The 18,340-nt window shown below is 43.6% G+C and overlaps 2 protein-coding genes across 6 annotated transcripts in view; one reads left to right on the forward strand and one right to left on the reverse strand.

Annotated features, from left to right (window-relative positions):
- The window catches only part of EML5 (EMAP like 5), a 152,548-nt gene extending 149,910 nt beyond the window's left edge, over positions 1-2,638 (forward strand). For all 4 annotated transcript variants that reach the window (XM_068965460.1, XM_068965459.1, XM_068965457.1 and 1 more), the window contains 4 exons: positions 75-178; positions 920-1,073; positions 1,538-1,638; positions 1,901-2,638. In XM_068965460.1, the coding sequence (XP_068821561.1) occupies positions 75-178; positions 920-1,073; positions 1,538-1,638; positions 1,901-1,937 (396 nt within the window). In that variant the 3' untranslated portion in view covers positions 1,938-2,638. The remainder of the gene's footprint in view (positions 1-74; positions 179-919; positions 1,074-1,537; positions 1,639-1,900) is intronic.
- Positions 2,639-5,605: 2,967 nt separating this feature from the next.
- The window catches only part of ZC3H14 (zinc finger CCCH-type containing 14), a 39,578-nt gene continuing 26,843 nt past the window's right edge, over positions 5,606-18,340 (reverse strand). Inside the window, exons 11-17 of one of the 2 annotated variants that reach the window (XM_068966147.1) lie at positions 12,502-12,661; positions 11,528-11,760; positions 8,541-8,661; positions 7,759-7,895; positions 7,414-7,502; positions 6,352-6,458; positions 5,606-5,855 (exon numbers count right to left, since the gene is read on the reverse strand). In XM_068966147.1, coding sequence (XP_068822248.1) covers positions 5,849-5,855; positions 6,352-6,458; positions 7,414-7,502; positions 7,759-7,895; positions 8,541-8,661; positions 11,528-11,760; positions 12,502-12,661 — 854 coding nt within the window. In that variant the 3' untranslated portion in view covers positions 5,606-5,848. The remainder of the gene's footprint in view (positions 5,856-6,351; positions 6,459-7,413; positions 7,503-7,758; positions 7,896-8,540; positions 8,662-11,527; positions 11,761-12,501; positions 12,662-18,340) is intronic. The other variant, XM_068966148.1, reaches the window with a different exon arrangement.

The following is an 18,340-nucleotide window of genomic DNA, read 5'->3' on the forward strand; positions in this document are numbered from 1 at the left end:
GTATACTATAAACTGTTTCTGGATTTTTAGTTCTCACATGATGGGATTCTTGTTCCATTTTAATATTATGAAAGGTCTCCACTGGTTGCTATAAACGGCTTGTCTATGAAGTGCCTTCAGGAAAACATCTTATGGATCAGGCTGCCATTGACAGAATTACTTGGGCTACATGGACTAGGTAAATATTTCTTCTATTCAGAAGGGAAGAACTAACTAACTGAAAGTCAGGAAAATTAGAAAATTTCTGAACAGCTAGAGCCATTCCCAAGGGAAAGTAATTGAGTTTTAAGTTTTTGTTACCATCTTGAATTCTTCCTAAGAAAATGATATACTCAGGGTGGGACCCCTCTTGATCAAAGATATTTCTATATCAGTTCTTTTAATTAAAGGAAATCAAAGTTGTGACTTTAAAGATATCGTGATATTTCCTTAAGTAGGTTTAATAACCAACAAAAACATGTATTGAGTATTGTTAGGCAATAGTATTATTTCTCTTTCTGTAGGAATGTTATTGATAGCAGCTGTTAGAAATGAAACCTTATGAGTGGGTTCAAAGTTGCTGGCTGTGGAACAGTTACCCATGAGTAATCAGCAATGAAAATGAAAGATACCATCAAATTCCTATAACATAAACACTTAATTTTTAAAATAGTTCTGTCAGCTATTGTAAAGTATTAATTGAATTTTTGAAAGATTTAGTCTAGAAACCCTTAAAACTGTAAATTTTCAAAAAGAAAAGGTATATGTGTTGGGGACTCACATCCCAGGAGAAACTCAGGCTTCCAGGTAATGCCTTTCATAGTTTATTCTTGTATCTAAATAACATAAGTAGGCACTTAGAGATCAATTACCATAAAACTTCTTCAGGATGGTAAACCTGTGTTTGCTATGGTGGGTTTTTTTTATTCCTTCTCTGTAGTATTCTAGGAGATGAAGTTATGGGAATCTGGTCCAGACATGCTGAGAAAGCGGATGTCAACTGTGCCTGTGTGTCTCATTCAGGAATCAGCCTGGTAACTGGAGATGACTTTGGCATGGTGAAGTTATTTGACTTCCCATGTCCTGAAAAATTTGTAAGTTTATCTTGGGTTTAGTAGTTTATGTAACTTTACCCCCAATGTACTTTTAATCATTAGTACATTTTCCCACATAATATGTGCTAAAATATATTGTCATCTCATGATTTGAAAACATTTTGAAATTTGATTCTAAACTTTTTTCCAAACTTCCTAAATCCATTACTCTGAAATAGAAGTGGTTAGAAATTATCTCCCCTTGCCCTCAAGTCATGCCATCTTCTCAAACTATCCTAACGAAGCTGCACTCAGCCTTTTACCAGACCTTTAATCCATCTGTTACCACACTGCAAATGCTTTTCAACGCAGACCCATCACTCTGAAAAAGCATTTAATCAATAGCTGTGGTCCAAACTGCTGACTCTCTCCAGTCTTTGTGATGGAGACAGTGGTTCCTGACAGAAACCTTTGACTTCAGAGTTTATCACACACGCTGAGCCTTGTTCTTTATTGTTTTTTAGGCAAAACACAAAAGGTTCTTGGGTCATTCACCCCACGTGACAAACATTCGATTTACCAGCGGTGATCGACATGTTATTAGTGCTGGCGGTGATGACTGCAGGTTGGTGACTTTCTCAGCCCAAGATATGCCAACTTACTAGTTAAGAGATTTAATCACTTCTTCTGACAGGTTCTTGTATGGACTCAGCTAGTCAACATCATTAAGGTAGCAAAACCAGGTGGCTCTTTGAAGTTTGTATACTGTGTACTAAAAGGACTTAAAAAGGAAAAACTTTATGCATGTATGATTTGAAAGCTTAATTGAAAAACTGTTCTGAGAATCTAGAAAGATCATGAACTCACTGCTGTTTTTCTGATTGCAGTTTATTCGTCTGGAAATGTGTACATATGCCTCACTGAAAGATACGGATGCTGAGAAGATTCTGTAAATTAACAGCCTTGAGAAAAGCAGGACTACACAAGCGGAAAAAATAATCAGAACCAAGCCCTGCACAGTCAGGTGGTGCTAACTTAAGATTGAAACAGGGATAAAATGCCCAAACTTGTCAAAATGAAGATTGATCGGTTCAAAATATTTGTAATATGCACGAGGTAACTGTCCATAATCCACACACTGCCAGGTAATCCCATGTCAAGAAAGGATTAAATGACCTGATGGTGACAGCCAGACCCCACTCTGGGGCGTGTGCAGATCTGGCAGGCCTGCTGGGGAGGTTTGGGAGACAGAGCTCCTCAAAAAAATGAACCAAAACTTCAAAAACCCAACTTGGATAATTTTCATCCTTTTTTTTTTTTTAGCAAAACTTTTTTTTTTTTTTTTAATTTTTATTTTCCAAGATTCAACTGTTTGGTATGTTATCTTTGTGTTTACATAAGGAAATATACCATCACCCTAAAGGATCACAGTTTTTAAAAGGCAAACATTATTTTCCCTAAAAAAATATACACGAGGTCTACTGGAGAATATAATGCTTCCTAAGCGTTAATAAGCTCCCACTTATAAAGGACATTTTTCTCCTGAAAGTTTTAAATTCAAGAGCAAATCCCAAGTCAGCAGTTTACGATCACTACTTTTTCATTTTTGAGCTGCCACTCTTAGGTCCAGATTTCATCCCTGTAACTCAAACAGTAAAACATGATTATAGCCTCATTAATGGAAAAGTACGATAAACAATCATTTCCAGTGATGTACAGTTTAAGGTTTTAGACAGTAGTACTATTTTAACTGGGAGAGAATGCTGAGTATTTAAAGATGCAGGCTAATAGAAACATTTACCATGTAAACTAAAGCATTAAATTCACATTTACAAAGTTACACAATTTAGTAACTCTTGAAATAAAATTTTTATAGCCTTTTTTTCTATGGAAAAACTTGTTTACCGTACGCCACCCCATAGGCTGACTTCCAAAAGGAATGAGTATCGGTCCACTTATGAAACTTGTCTGTGACAACCCTTTCTTGGTGGACTGGGGCTGAACTCTGAGATCTTCACTCCTGTTCACTTTAAATGCTGCCAAAGACCAGTACTTGCCATTCAGGAACTTCCTGTTTAGCTCACTTGTAGTTTCCTGATGACTGGAAATTATGCAGACTGCTATTTAAAAATATATTTTTCTAAGTATGAAGAAGTTTAAGATGCTGTATTGGTCCTATGACTTTTTATTTTCATGTGTTAATTATCTTTGTAGTGTAATAGAGCCTTTCAGGTTTCTGGTTATCTGTTTTCTATGTGCAATACCCTGTAAATATGAAAACCAGAAAAGGCCGAGTTACATCATGAAAGCCCAACCAGTGACTGAACCTGGTCCATTTTAGAGCTCTGAACAGCTGCGTCTGAAGGACTGACTGGGGTTTTCCTTTAAGAAGCTTGAAACATTAAGATCATTTTCTTTCATTTTCGTGACAATGGATTCTCCTAAATTAAGCCCAATTTGATGAAACACTAATATTTAAAGCTTCTGTTCATGTATACTATAAAAGAGCAATTGATAAAAGCTAAAAATTCCCCTGAACCCCACTTCCCCTCTATTTGAGGCGTTTGCAGCTTCAGATGTTCCTTGGGTCAAGTTTACCTGCTTCTGGCTAAAGAGAAATTCCAGTCTCATTACACGCCGGGTAGAAACTCCGGCCGTAATCACGGAACCACATAGGGTGACCTGCTTCCCCCGCGTTGTCCTTCCCGCGGTCGGCGTGCGGCGGCCTCAGTCCCCGCTGTCCGTGTCCCGACGCGGTCCCGCTGAGTTCAGTCGTCAGCCCACAACCGCCGTCCTCACACCAGCCATCGACTGAGGCCAGGTGAACAGCCGTGACAGGCCGTGTAGATTTATTTTTTAACCCAGAGGGTTGTTCCCATGGGTAGTACCTGACTGAGCTCCCCTATTTGTAAGCTGAGCTCTCCCCTGGTACCGCTGGCCTCCTCTCTGTAGGCAAACGCGTGCCCGGACACCCTGGTGCCACTCACAGCCACCTCTGCTCCCTTCCTTTTCTGTGCACTTTTTTGATGGTGGTTCATTTTGGACCAAGTTATAGTGAACTTCTGCCTGCCCATAAACCATAGCAACTGAAAGATGAAACTCTTAATGCATCTCCTTAAATAGAAAAAAATCTGATTTCAGCATATTATTTCCTCACAAAATGGCTGAACTAAATCACTTGAGCCCTTGTCTCCCGTTTACCTTCTTTACAGTGAAAGTATGAGAATACAAATATACTCCATTTATGAGCATTGACACTAAAAGTCTGTTTAAATTTCTGTAAATACAATTTAAAACAAATTTCTTCTGTAGAAATAAAGCATCTCAAGTAAGTCAACACTCGAATGAACAAGTACCTTAGATTTGGTGGAATAAAACTTTTCAGAATGAAGTGGAATTGCCATTTCACCCGAGGCTAACCACACGGTGGCTTAATGTATGCTCTGTGTGCCATCTTGCTTCTTCTGATGTTTCAAGTCTTATAAGCACAGCAAAGTGCAACTTAAAAGATGGTTTAATAACTGGTTAATTCTTCTTCCAACAGCAAAGAGATGGCCACAAGGCTGCAGGTTTTAGCATCTCAAACATGGACTTTTACACATATGTAGTTTTATTATCCCTTGGATGTGTGACTAATAAGCATGTCAAACAACGTTTTTTTAGTTTAATTTGGTCCTTAGAATATTTTGAACTTACTATCCTTTTTGCATTAACTCTTTCTTTCTAACCAACTTTTAGCTTTACTTTTTAAAAAGCTACATTGTCTTTTAAAAATCAGTGATCTGTTATTTAATTCTAAAGAATTTGACACTTCTTGCCTTAACAATTTTAAAACCACACACAAAACTCTATATTTTCATTCAGTACCCCAAAAGTTAAGTCCTATTTTGCAGTTTACCCATCTGATCTCTGTAATTATATAGTCTGTCATTTAAAATATACTATTTAAATCTAGTTTTTACATTTAAAAAATTATCTTCAATAATAACTATATTTTCTGTGGAGTTATTTCTGAGAATGTTATTTTTCAGAACGTGAGAATATGTATGTATAGCTATAATCTTGAGTTAAAGTTTGTTCTGATATCTTATGTATATACTTGTAAAAAATTTTTGTATAATTTTGTGATAATGTAGATCCCCCAGATACTTATTTAAAAAGTGTATGTTAACAGTAAATGAAAGCATTTTAACGAACTGTTGCTACTTTTTGCCTTTTGCATTCCAACTATGTTCCCCTGCACGCCCCACCTCACTCACCCTTTCTCAGAAAGCAAGGGAGCAGACATTTGAGAGCCATTCACCAAAGCAGCACTCAACTCAAAAAGCCTTGGTAGTCAGTCACTTTGAAGAGCAGGACTGAATAACTGTGTCATGCCACCTCAGCACTCTGGGCCACTCCCTGTTTTCTGGGGAGTCACAAAGTGAAAGCAGCCATCCAGCTTCCGGAGTAAGGGCCCCCCCCTCACTCAGTGCTGGACACGCGGCACTGCTGCACCTCAGCTGGACCGTCGGCACCAGCAGTGCTAGCACCACGCTGTCAATTCTGATACCTGAACACAGCAGTGTACAAACATGCCTCAAGTGTTTTAATAGAGTTCAGCTTTTCCTTAAACTGTCTTTCCACAGTCAAAACAACAAAAAAAAACCCAATGTTAAAACCACTTAATAAACTTACAAACTTGAAAAATTAGACACTTCAGATAGGCAATAAACTTCATATCATGAAAGCAATATATTCCAAGTTTCAAAGACCTGACAAATTCTGCAGAGCGTCTTTCATCAGTAGACGGAAACTCTCAAACGCCACCGTCTTCTGTCAGGTAGGACTGGGTGTCACTCACTGAATAAACAAAACCAAAAGTTTTCCAATTAACTGCTTTAATTAACATCAGTTAATAGAAGTTCAGTATTTTCAGACAACATTTGCTCTACAGATTACAATGTAAAGATAAAGTTGGTAAAAGAATAAATTATATAAGGTGCATAAAAGATACAAACATATGCATTTAAATGTAAGGGTCACAGTAAAAATATTTTGAAACTTAATTTCAATGTTTAATAATGTCCAAGAAAACTGATGTGAAAATTTGTAATCTGAAGGCCTTAAGTTCACATAGTGTGTTCAGAAGTTAAAGGAAGTCTGAGGCAAACAAACAATTGCTGAATGAAACAAAATTTGGTTTATGTAGTGAATTATCTTGCCAAAGACCTTTAATTGAACAGCAGACAAAAAGTGATGCTTCCCCCAAATTTGTATGCTTACAAATTTAAGAAAGTATTACATATACTAGAAAACCATTTGAAATGACATTAGAAAAACTACTTCTAACCTTTACCTGGTCTGAGGTCGAATCCATTTCAAGGCATGTCGTGGTGGTACCGCAATGGTGGGATGGTAGAACGTGCAGTCAGGCCGTGTACACTGAGTGTTAAACCTACAGTGCTACAGAGAGAGAACAGCTTCAACACGTCTGCAGAGCTGATGCAGAAACCCACAGCGACCTGGGGGGCAGCAACCAGCCCATGAGGGCAACGGGGCAGCAGATACAGACTGTTCACGGCGACTTTGATACTACTGAAGCCCTCAAACAGGAACCCCCACCAAGACAAAATCCTAATCAAAGAGTAACAAGGTAAACTTCAAAAGGAGCCTGAGCATATAATACAGAGTTCCTCTCGTTCGTGCAATAGCCACGTGCCCATCCTGCCCAGCACCCCCCATTTTCACCCTCAACTGCGTCCTACCGCAGCTGGGGAACTGAAGACCTTTCACATGGTCACTAGGCTGCCCTTTCAGAGAGGTGATTCATTCCAGCAGCCAGACAGCTGGAGACACATGGACCAGTCTCTAGCGCAGACAATTATAACCGCGGACACACATGTGGACTGCAGGTGGCGTCAGTAAGTACTGCTGGACCTCAGCGCCTCTGGTCTGGCATGAGGGGGGGCCAGGCAGACACACATTTGGGGCAAAGAAGAACGCCGCTCAGTCGTGTCTGAGTCTCTGCGACCCCACAGACTGCAGCCCACCAGGCTCCTCTGTCCGTGGATTCTCTGGGCAAGAACACTGCAGTGGGTTGCCATGCCCTCCTCCAGGGTGTCTTCCTGACCCAGGGATGGAACCTGGGTCTCCTGCTTGGCAAGTGGATTCTTTACCACCTGAGCCACCAGGGACACCCACAGGAGATTAGTCTACTAACATTAAACCAGTTCAGACAACTTGGCCTAACGGGCCACACACAGGCTCAGGGACAACTAGGGAATAACTTAAAGGTCTTAAAAACCATGAAGTTAACTCTTAACAAAAAAGTTAAACTGGGAAAGAAAAAAGACAATATATAGTTTGCTAGTGAACAGGCTGCCACTGAATTCCTTTTTGGGAAGGTGAAAGCTCTTACTTTCGGATGATAGAAGGGACACTCCATCTTCTTACAAGCTGGAAAGTAGCGGCACAGCTGGCTACTGGAAGGCGGTGCTGCTGCTGCGGCTGCAGAGATGAGATTTGGCAAAGTCATGTTTAGTGCAGTTTGTGGATGTTTTTATGGGAACCACTTTAAAAAAGGGACATCTGTAATATTCACTACTCAAGATACAGTACTTTAGAATGCTACAGAATGGACACACCTGTTCTGTTAAACTAGTTAACTGATTCTGACACAATGATCTCAAACTATTTCTTTTTAATTCAGTTTAGTCACAAAACTTTCCCCTCTTCACTCAAATGCAGAAGTGCAGTCACTGACCTGGTTTTGGAGGCGGTCCTGGGGCTCTTCGGCTCGTGTGAGTGAAGGGACAGTCTGGTTTAGCACATTTTGCATCGTATTTACAATTTGGATGAACAAACAGACACTTCTCAGCAAATTTACAATTGGGAAAGGCTCTGTAAAACAAAGCATATCATTCACATTTAATCTCCCAAACACATGGTTTTTTGTAGAGATGGTCCATTGTACTCTTAATTCCATCACTACTTGTATTGAGAAACACTGAAGTTAACAACAAAAAAAAAATAAAAAGCAAACTCCCATTTCTAAATGATGCCAGATATCAACACAGGACACAAATGCCTATTTCAAAGCCTGGGGGGGTAACAGACTTTCATCTCAGGCCAAGTCACCATGAGAAGCAGAAGTGTTTCTTGGGACAGGAAGAGACACCGTCTACTCTGTAACTGAGGTCTCTCTAACATTTTATGCAACAGGGCGTTTGCTACCACCAGTGTGTTCTGGCGAAACTCTTGTTAGCCTTTGCCCTGCTTCATCTTATACTCCCAAGGCCAGACCTGTCTGTTACTCCTTCAATGTACAGAATCCTCAAAGAAACCCAGAAGTTTCAGTATCTCAAGAGGCACAGAGGCGACCCCTGCCACCTCACCCTCAGACACCAGTGTGTGCTGTCCTGGAGGGCACACAAGTGCTGCTGCGGCACACAGTTACAAAGCTCATGCCTGGTCACAGGAAAGAGCCAGAAGGAAGCTCTCCCGAGGAAGTGACCTGAAAGCCAGGAGCGAGCTGCTGCGACTCACTTGCAAGGCGACACGGGGTGATGGTAAGCGCACTCGTCCCCGTTCTTGCAGGCAGGCCAGTACTTGCAGCGCTCCAGCAGCTTCTCCGGCTTCTGCGCCACGCTCAGCTCGCTCAGCTCAGCTACAGAGGGGAACGAAGTAAAAGTCTTTCACTCAATATAACCAATTCAGGACATGACACCTTTAGTAAACTTCCCTCGATACCCAGTCTTAGAACCTTATGTTCTTCTAACAAATGAGTCCAAATAATACAACTGGAATCTTACAAAAGATTACTAGGGTGCAGACTAGTGTTCTCACTGGGAAGAGGAAAGTGGACAGGGACGCTCAACAAGAGTCAGTTCTCCCTGAAAACTCCAATCCTCATAATTATTTCAGCTGAATGAAGATTATAAGGGAAAAGAGTGTCAACTAGGGAAGCAATAAAATGAAACGGGAACTGGAAACTCGAGGTGATAAAAAACGGGGAGATGATTAGCGTCTAAAACCAGGTGTTCCCACTCGCCGAGGTATGCGCAGCTTTCTAGGCACAGGTGAGAAATTCACATCAATGGACAAAGGGAGGAAAAGATTTTGCCTAAAGCATCACCAATGTCCTATGACCCAGAGGGGCCCAGAGGATCACTTATCAGATCAGAGTGAGGCTGTCCAGATGTAAGGTGGTCCAACGGAAGAAAGCCTCACAGAGGAGACCTGCTCAGACAAGCGGCCTGGAGAGTACACGCATGGCCCCGAGGTGCTGCTCAGCACCTCCCCTCCCGGGGCGGGCCAAATGGCACCATCAACGACGCCGACGCCAGAAAACAGCACTCGTGCCACCAGACTGCCGCCCGACTCGGGAAGCAAACACCTTTTCATCTGGGATCTAAACTATTTTTGGGCTGAGCTGTGCGGCACGTGGGATCTCCACTCCCTGACCAGGGAGGGAACCCAGGCCTCTGCAGTGGGAGCTGGGAGTCCTAACGACTGGACGAAGTCCCCCATGACATCTAATTTTTAAATGACAGCAACTAACGGAAACTTAAAACACAGAATAAACCAAGCAGCGCCTGAAGACCACAATGAGACGCTAGCTACTGACCCAAGACACCCGAGAAATGGGTATTCTGGAAAACGGAGTAGGGGAGCTACTGAGAGACCTCAGGAGCAAAATACGAAAGAAGTTAGAACACCTGTGCAAGGAAACTCTCTTTCTGATGAAAAAATGTCATATATACACAAAGTTCACAACTGGTTTTCTCTAACGTTTACTTCATAAGCTATCAACACTCTTCCTGTTTAAGAGGCAAATTCACTTTTTATTGCAAAGTATAAAATCTGGGCTGCTGTGAAAGGCCAGCCAGAGTGGCTTAAAACAGCCGCTGCAATTGGTGGCATCCTTGAAACACCAGACAGGAAAGCAACTAACGAGTGTCAAAGCCTCACCTGGGCAGGCAGAGCAGGCCGGACAAGAGCCTCCTGATGGAGCCTTCTCGGCCTCCCGTGTCCTCTGCTGCAGAGCTCCGTCTGAGCAGCAGCAAGAAACTGAGAGGCCCGGGTCAAAGCCGTGATGCAGGTGGCTCCTCATCACCACGGCACCGCGCAGCCTGAAGGCAGCTTCCGCGACCCAGGGGTCACGGCTATGCTGCATACACCAATAAAGCTGCGCACGCACGTCTACGTCTAAGCAAAGTCAGACCTCAAACTGCGCTTCTCATGTGGCTCAGGGGCAAAGAATCTGCGTGCCAGTCAGGAGACGCCAGTTCCATCCCTGGGGTGGGAAGACTCCCTGGAGGAGGGCATGGCAACCCACTCCAGGATTCTTGCCTAGAGAATCCCATGGACAGAGGAGCCCAGTGGGCTACAGTTCATGGGGTCGCAAAGAGTCAGACGCGACTTGGCAACTAAACACGACCCCGAGGTACCAAAAATTAAACTACCAAACTGAAATCCAAAGTACTAAAAACACTGGAATCTTCTCATATTTTAAACAAAATATACGGGTTCAAGAAATCTGAACTGCCTGACTACCGCAGTTCTTATCACCTCAGTTATTTACACAATTTTTCTTCCTTTGAAAGAAAAGTCAAGATTTTACAACTCGCTCCACCTATCAGAACTGATTCACAGTAGTCCACTCTGCTCAAGATAACAGCAATTTGTCCTTTGCTCACTGACGATCTCCCCCTAAAGGCTACTGTATTTTTAGTGACTAACAAAGGTATTTAATACATTTTCGTATCTCTAACAAGAGGATTACTGTGGGAAATTTTCAGAACCCATTATTGCCTTTTCTTTGATGCTCTTGATATTTAATATTCAGTAATTGTCTCCCTTACCAATGAAAGTGTTCCTAAAATCTTTATAAGTTGTGAGGAATATGACTGGTATTCATATAAAGAATGAAAATGCTCGAGGCACTGCACTGGCCACTGATTTCCAGCGAGAGAAGCATTGCTCAGAAGCGTTCATCTGCCTAAAACCACGTCACTATTTGAACTGAGTTCATCTCTACTACTATGCTTCTATATCAATGTAAACAAAAGGTTTTTTCCTAAACCTCCAAGAAGTACTTTGAAGTATCAGGTAAGAAACTCCTTTCAAGGGAATTTCACTGAAGTAGAAATAACATCAAAATCCAAATAGAGTTTTCTGTCCAGTTAATTACTAATTACAAGTGTAACCAACTACTGCTGCTTCCAGGGGAATATAACATAGTTTCTAAAAGGGAAAAAAAAGGGTAAACAAGGCACCAAGCAAGAATTCATCCTTTAACAAGCATCACGGAGAGGTATTTGTTGCCCTCCATGGTGGCACTCCATTTTAGCACACACAAAGGACAAACAGTTTCAAATTCAATTGGTCATTTTGTCTGAAGAAGTATAAAGGCCACTACCAAATTATAAATAGAAGACCTCCAACCAATATTCATTCGAGGTAGAGACACACAGCAAGGACGTCCTTCACGACGCCAGCACCCTGAGAGGGCGGGCTGAGCCCCCACACACCGTTTGCAAAGCTACCATCTGGGTCCTCAAGCTGCCTGCTCAGCACGTGCAACTGCTGCGGGTGGAGGAGGCCCGCGAGTCCCCCGTGTGAGGCTGCAGGGTGCTGTGCGGGTCTCATTCCTTCAGAGCACATGTCCTCCTCTTGATCTGACATGTATCCTGGGGGGCTGGGGACACCGTCCAGCGTCACTATAAACTTGGGACTCGCAGGTTTATCTGGTTGTACAAGATCTCTGCCAGACAGATAGAAAATACCACAGAATTAGGGAAACGCACAGAAAGCCAAGCCTCCTACAGCGCTCTTCAAAAAGCTACCACTGCCCTGACTGGTCTGCGGTTTCTTCCCTAACAAACAAGCCTTGACAGGACTCCCAGGGACAGCTAGTGGGTTCCTGCTCACGCACGACGACTAGGGCCAACCACTGTGGCGGCGACACCAGCCCTTCAGGCTGCCCTCAGGGTGCCCTCCCTCAGCCCTGACCCCGGCACCCACTGGGCCCTCGCAGGGTCATGTGGAAACAAATGGAGAAGTCGGCACCTATGCTCAGAACACAAGAGCCAGCCGTTCTCTACTCACACCGAGTTTATCAGCCTGCGTCTGTTTCCTTACAGAACAGTCAGTCCATTACCTACAGCGATGATCACCCCAACCCAGTCTGCTAACTCTCTGATTGAGAGGTCCTAGCTCTTAGCATCGGGCTTTTAAAATTTCATTTCCTGGACGTGCATAAAAAAAATAATCTTATTAAGAGAGCTAAATCATACACTGACTTATCTGTATAACAGATTTCTGAATAAGAAAGAGGAACTGAACTTTCTGAAAGCTGGGTGAGCCAGATGATGCACGGCCTGACTTCTCAGTCAATACAGCGTCTACACTAGGGGCTGGGACGGGCAGGAAGGAGCTGGGCACTGGCAGCTAACCTCCACTATTTATCAACACACGAGCTACGCGAGAAAAAGAAGCCATCTACCGTGTCTGCACAAGGTGTCCTGAAAGGGCCCGAAGGGCATCTGCCGTCTTCATCCCCGCCTCCTGGTTTGCTGCCACTACTAGCTCCTCAGACAGCTTTGGCTTCTTCAGAATAAATGATCTCGTGTCTGCATGGACCATGGATTCCATGTCATAGTAATCTGAGCCAAAAAAATTGGCCACAAATGTTTACTTTTGAATATAACTTGCATTCCCAACATCACACACGTGAGAAGAATGTCAATCCTTTATATATTTGTAATTATTTTAAAGGAAAGTTACAATGGTTCTACTTAGGAATAAGGCTGCAATTCTATGCCAAACATCTTTTCAAAGAAGTCAAACATTCCTTTGCTCATACAGCGTATTACCAAGGCATTCTAATGAACTTCCTGCCTACAGCAGAGAAGAAAGGTTCTTCCATGAGGCACCTATGGGATGTTATTAACAATATAAAGTACAACAATACTTTCTATAAACAAAGAATACAGACTCCTAATGTACCCTAGAATCATGATACGAAGGCTGTTTTTAAAAAACTCTTTCTAAACTCTGTTTTGTTCATTTTGCACACTTATAGAACAGCACACACCCTGATGAAAACAATAAGAGTGGCGTAGTTTCTGCCTGGTTGAAGACAGACTACTTTGAAAAAGAATTTTAAGATGAATAGACATTGATAAAAATATAGCAAGGATAACACTGAACTTAATGCAAGCAGCCACAGATCACATCACCTACAACATAACTTTCAAGCTCAACTACTTTATAAAATACACCAAGACCTGGAGCCCAGGACACGGACCGGCGACGCAGCAGCAGGCGTCAGTGACCAACGTTAGGAGCAGCTCTGCTCCTCAACAGGCAACGGAGACCACAGCTCAGAGCACACTGCCTCAGGGCCGCTCACTAAGTAAAATGGATCCTGAGAGCCCTGCGCTGGCTACACAAAGGGAAAACAGAAGAGCGCAGGGACCCCAGGGCAGGCTGAACAGATTAAGCAGCAAGAAGGCTGGAGGCCTAAAGGGTCTTGTATGCGCCGGTGCCGATGGGCTTGGATGCTGGTCGAGAAGTAATAAGTAAACCAGGCTTTCTAAGCAGTGGAGTGATATGAGCAGGGTTTTTTTAGAAAGACAGACAGTGGCAGGAATGGACTGGAGCCCCACGGGGCTGCTGCCCACGCTGTCACCCTCTCGCACACCTAGAGGAGAGGAAACACAGTCCACACTCACGTGGGCACCACCAGTGACAACACGCGCATTCTAAACTACCAACCAGGAAGGAGGCAACCTGCTCCCCCTGCAAGGGCAGGAGAGACGCAGACGGAACAGGAGGAGAGGGAGGAGCACGCATTAGGACAGGGCAGAGCGCAGACTTAGCAGCGGGCAAAGACACATTTCAACTGTGGACTTCTTTAGCTTGAGGTCTTTGCAGGACTCTCAGCTGTTCACAAAGAAGCTGAAAACTCAGATTTAATTATTACGAGCAGGAAAGAAGAAAGAAACAGAGTCTCTGCTGATGGTGAACTCAGAACATGCGGTCAACTGTCCATATTCAGCATGGCTATCTTCTCCCTCAGCCCTCACAGGGAGCCCAGGAAGCAGGTCCCTGCCGGGCTGCACTCAGAGCTCTCCTCTGGCTCACCGCGGCCGCACAGCTAGCATGGGGTCCAGCATGAGGTCCGCGGGCTGTGGCTCCTCACCACCCGCTTTGAGGGACACAGCAGTTCTACTAGTCTGCATCTCGGGAGAATATGGACGAGACAGAAATAACGCTCAGGACAGGACACAGGATAAAGGTAACATTTTAAGGGGCAGGAGAGGAAAGGAACTGAATAGGAAAAGGAACTACTGGAAAAACAGAGAATGAAGTCCCAGAAGACAAAAGATAGAAGATGGAAGACAACATGGGAACGTCAGGGCTACACATCACAGAGTACAGAGAGGTGTGCACAGAAAACAGCTTTATTCTCGACACGAGCCTCTCGTCACCCCGAGCGTGGTCTGGGACAGGCAGAGCAGACAGATGGCAGAGTTAGAGACACCTCCTGGGTGAGGACCACGGGCTGAATCCACACATTTGCATCCTCCTGAAACTCTTAAGGCCTTACAAATAGCTGTAAAGAGAAGAGAAGCAAAAAGCAAAGGAGAAAAGGAAAGATATAAGCATCTGAATGCACAGTGCCAAAGAACAGCAAGGAGAGGTAAGAAAGCCTTCTTCAGGGATCAGTGCAAAGAAATAGAGGAAAACAACAGAATGAGAAATACTAGAGATCTCATCAAGAAAATCAGAGATACCAAGGGAACATTTCATGCAAAGATGGGCTCGATAAAAGATAGAAATGGTATGGACCTACAGAAGCAGAAGATATTAAGAGGTGGCAAGAATACACAGAAGAACTGTACAAAAAAGATCTTCATGGCCAAGATAATCACAATGGTGTGATCACTCAACTAGAGCCAGACATCCTAGAATGGGAAGTCAAGTGGGCCTTAGAAAGTATCACTATGAACAAAGCTAGTGGAGGTGATGGAATTCCAGTTGAGCTGTTTCAAATCCTGGAAGATGATGCTGTGAAAGTGCTGCACTCAATATGCCAGCAAATTTGGAAAACCCAACAGTGGCCACAGGACTGGAAAAGGTCAGTTTTCATTCCAATCCCAAAGAAAGGCAATGCCAAAGAATGCTCAAACTACCACACAATTGCACTCATCTCACACGCTAGTAAAGTAATGCTCAAAATTCTCCAAGCCAGGCTTCAGCAACACGTGAACTGTGAACTTCCAGATGTTCAAGCTGGTTTTAGAAAAGGCAGAGGAACCAGAAATCAAATTGCCAACATCCGCTGGATCATGGAAAAAGCAAGAGAGTTCCAGAAAAGCATCTACTTCTGCTTTATTGACTATGCTAAAGCCTTTGACTGTGTAGATCACAATAAACTGTGGAAAATTCTGAAAGAGATGGAAATACCAGACCACCTGACCTGCCTCTTGAGAAATCTATATGCAGGTCAGGAAGCAACAGTTAGAACTGGATATGGAACAACAGACTGCTTCTACACAGGAAAAGGATTACGTCAAGGCTGTATATTGTCACCCTGCTTATTTAACTTCTATGCAGAGTACATCATGAGAAATGCTGGGCTGGAAGAAGTACAAGCTGGAATCAAGATTGCCAGGAGAGTCAATAACCTCAGATATGCAAATGACACCACCCTTATGGCAGAAAGTGACGAGGAACTAAAAAGCCTCTTGATAAAGTGAAAGAGAGTGAAAAAGTTGGCTTAAAGCTCAACATTCAGAAAACGAAGATCATGGCATCTGGTCCCATCACTTCATGGGAAATAGATGGGGAAACAGTGGAAACAGTGTCAGACTTTATTTTGGGGGGCTCCAAAATGACTGCAGATGGTGACTGCAGCCATGAAATTAAAAGACGCTTACTCCTTGGAAGGAAAGTTATGACCAACCTAGATAGCATATTCAAAAGCAGAGACATTACTCTGCCAACAAAGGTCCATCTAGTCAAGGCTATGGTTTTCCCAGTGGTCATGTATGGATGTGAGAGTTGGACTGTGAAGAAGGCTGAGCACCGAAGAATTGATGCTTTTGAACTGTGGTGTTGGAGAAGACTCTTGAGAGTCCCTTGGACTGCAAAGAGATCCAACCAGTCCATCCTAAAGGAGATCAGCCCTGGGTGTTCATTGGAAGGACTGATGCTGAGGCTGAAAACTCCAATACTTTGGCCACCTCATACGAAGAGCTGACTCACTGGAAAATACTCTGATGCTGGGAGGGATTGGGGGCAGGAGGAGAAGGGGACAACAGAGGATGAGATGGCTGTATGGCATCACCGACTCGATGGACATGAGTTTGAGTGAACTCCAGGAGTTGGTGATGGACAGGGAGTTGGTGATGGACAGGGAGGCCTGGTGTGCTTCGATACATGGGGTCGCAAAGAGTCGGACACGACTGAGTGACTAAACTGAACTGAAACTCTAATAAAATGTCAGTAAACGGTTAAATTAAGAAACAAAAAACACCTCACAAAAAAGATAATTGTAAAAGAAGAGATAACCAGGAACTGTCCTGATGCTCCAGTGGTTAAGAGTCTACACATCCACTGCAGGGGGTACATGGTACGTCGGGGGCAATAACCACATTTTAAAGGAGAAAACTAACTTAGTAGATCTCTAAAAGCTGAGTCTTCAACTAACAGTGAAGAAATATGGATCCCAAGCTTCTTCCCAGGCCAACAAGGGGGCCTGGGAGGGGCTGGGAGAAGGCAGAGCACAGCAGAAGCGGGTTCAGGTGTCCATCCGGAAGCAGGCTGCTCTTCCTAAACTCTGTGTTCTCTGTTTTCTTTTCTGTTATTCTTACCACAGCTATTCCCCTACTGCGACCCTTGAAGACACTTGGAATAACTGGAGATACGCTTTCCTGTCGATCACTGCTCAAGAGGCTTACGGATGAAGCATCACGGTCTGACAGAAAAGGTGCAAAATTAACTGAATGCACACTATTAAACCTGTGAAAAGCAACTAGACTTTCTGATAATCTTTGACCACTTCTCCCCTGGAGCAAAGTGGAGCTTTAGACTCCTGAAAAGGTAAAAACAGAGGGTTTCTAGACTAATGAATGCCAGCCATGTTGAAAGAAGTACCATTCTGAAAACTGTGTTTGTGTGTGTGTGTGTGTGTTTGTGTCTGCGTGTAGTGAACATCACACAGTAGTCACTGCTGAGGTGCCTCCCTCAGAGTGTGTGTGTGTCTGTGTCTCTGTGTGTGTATAGTAAACATCACACACTAGTTAATGTTGAGGTGCCTCCCTCAGTCCCGTCCCCACTGAGCTCCCAGAACCCTGGCACCCAATCTACTTCTTGAACGATCTTTCTCTGGAAAAGCTGACCAACCTAAAAGACTCAAGAGACACAGGCATCACAGCACCGCCAAAGCAGACAGGCCAGACAAGCCACTCTTCTACTGCAGGACCCACATTCAAAAGTCAAAAGTCCCTTACCTCATCCTCTAATTAATGAACCCAGAAGGCCAATCAGCTTAAGCGCCCCGCTCTTAAATACAACTCAAGCAAGGATCCTCAGACATCTGAGAACCTCTATCGTGAAAAACAGGGATCAAAACCAACCACCTGGGGAAAACAAGACCAAGAAGGGAGGGGAGAAAATGTCCAAAACCACCTTTAATATCTTCAAAGAAAAAAGAAAGTACACAGGACATGAAATCAAGCCAGGGTATTAAAAAAATAAAAGGGATACGCAGAAACAAAAGGGCTCTCAGAAATAACAGAAAGTGGGAGGTAGGCAAAGTGCTCACTCATAAGCCTGGATGTGGCTTGATGCGGACAGTATGTGCACTGAGGGTGAAAATAAGTGAAGGAAACAAAAAACGTGCAAGCACTGATGATGCGAACGCAACGTGACTGACCTCAGCTACTGAACACCGTGAATGAAAGCACTCTTATGCAGACACACAATGGAATGCTGGGAAATGAGGGCAAAATCCAGGATGCAGTGCATCTCAGCACTTTTACAGACAGAGGGAGAAACCAGAGAGGGAGAGAGGAAAGCCACAGAAGGGTGTCAACACCAAAGTATTTGCCAACTGGGTACGATGTGGCATCTGGGCAGAAGGTAATCCTTGGAGAGAATAAGCACGCCTTTCTGAGCTGAAGGCCAGGAAGGGTAAGGGAATATCGTCGTTGACTGTGGAGTCCTGAACACAGGTGAGGAAAATTCAGTTAGGAGTCGATACGGAGCAGACGAGGAACCAGAGCTTCCAACAACGGGCAGGTTTAGACGAAACAGAAAAAAAAAAAGGATCT

The sequence above is a fragment of the Capricornis sumatraensis genome, chromosome 2 (genome assembly GCF_032405125.1).
Source record: "Capricornis sumatraensis isolate serow.1 chromosome 2, serow.2, whole genome shotgun sequence".
Taxonomy (NCBI): domain Eukaryota; kingdom Metazoa; phylum Chordata; class Mammalia; order Artiodactyla; family Bovidae; genus Capricornis; species Capricornis sumatraensis.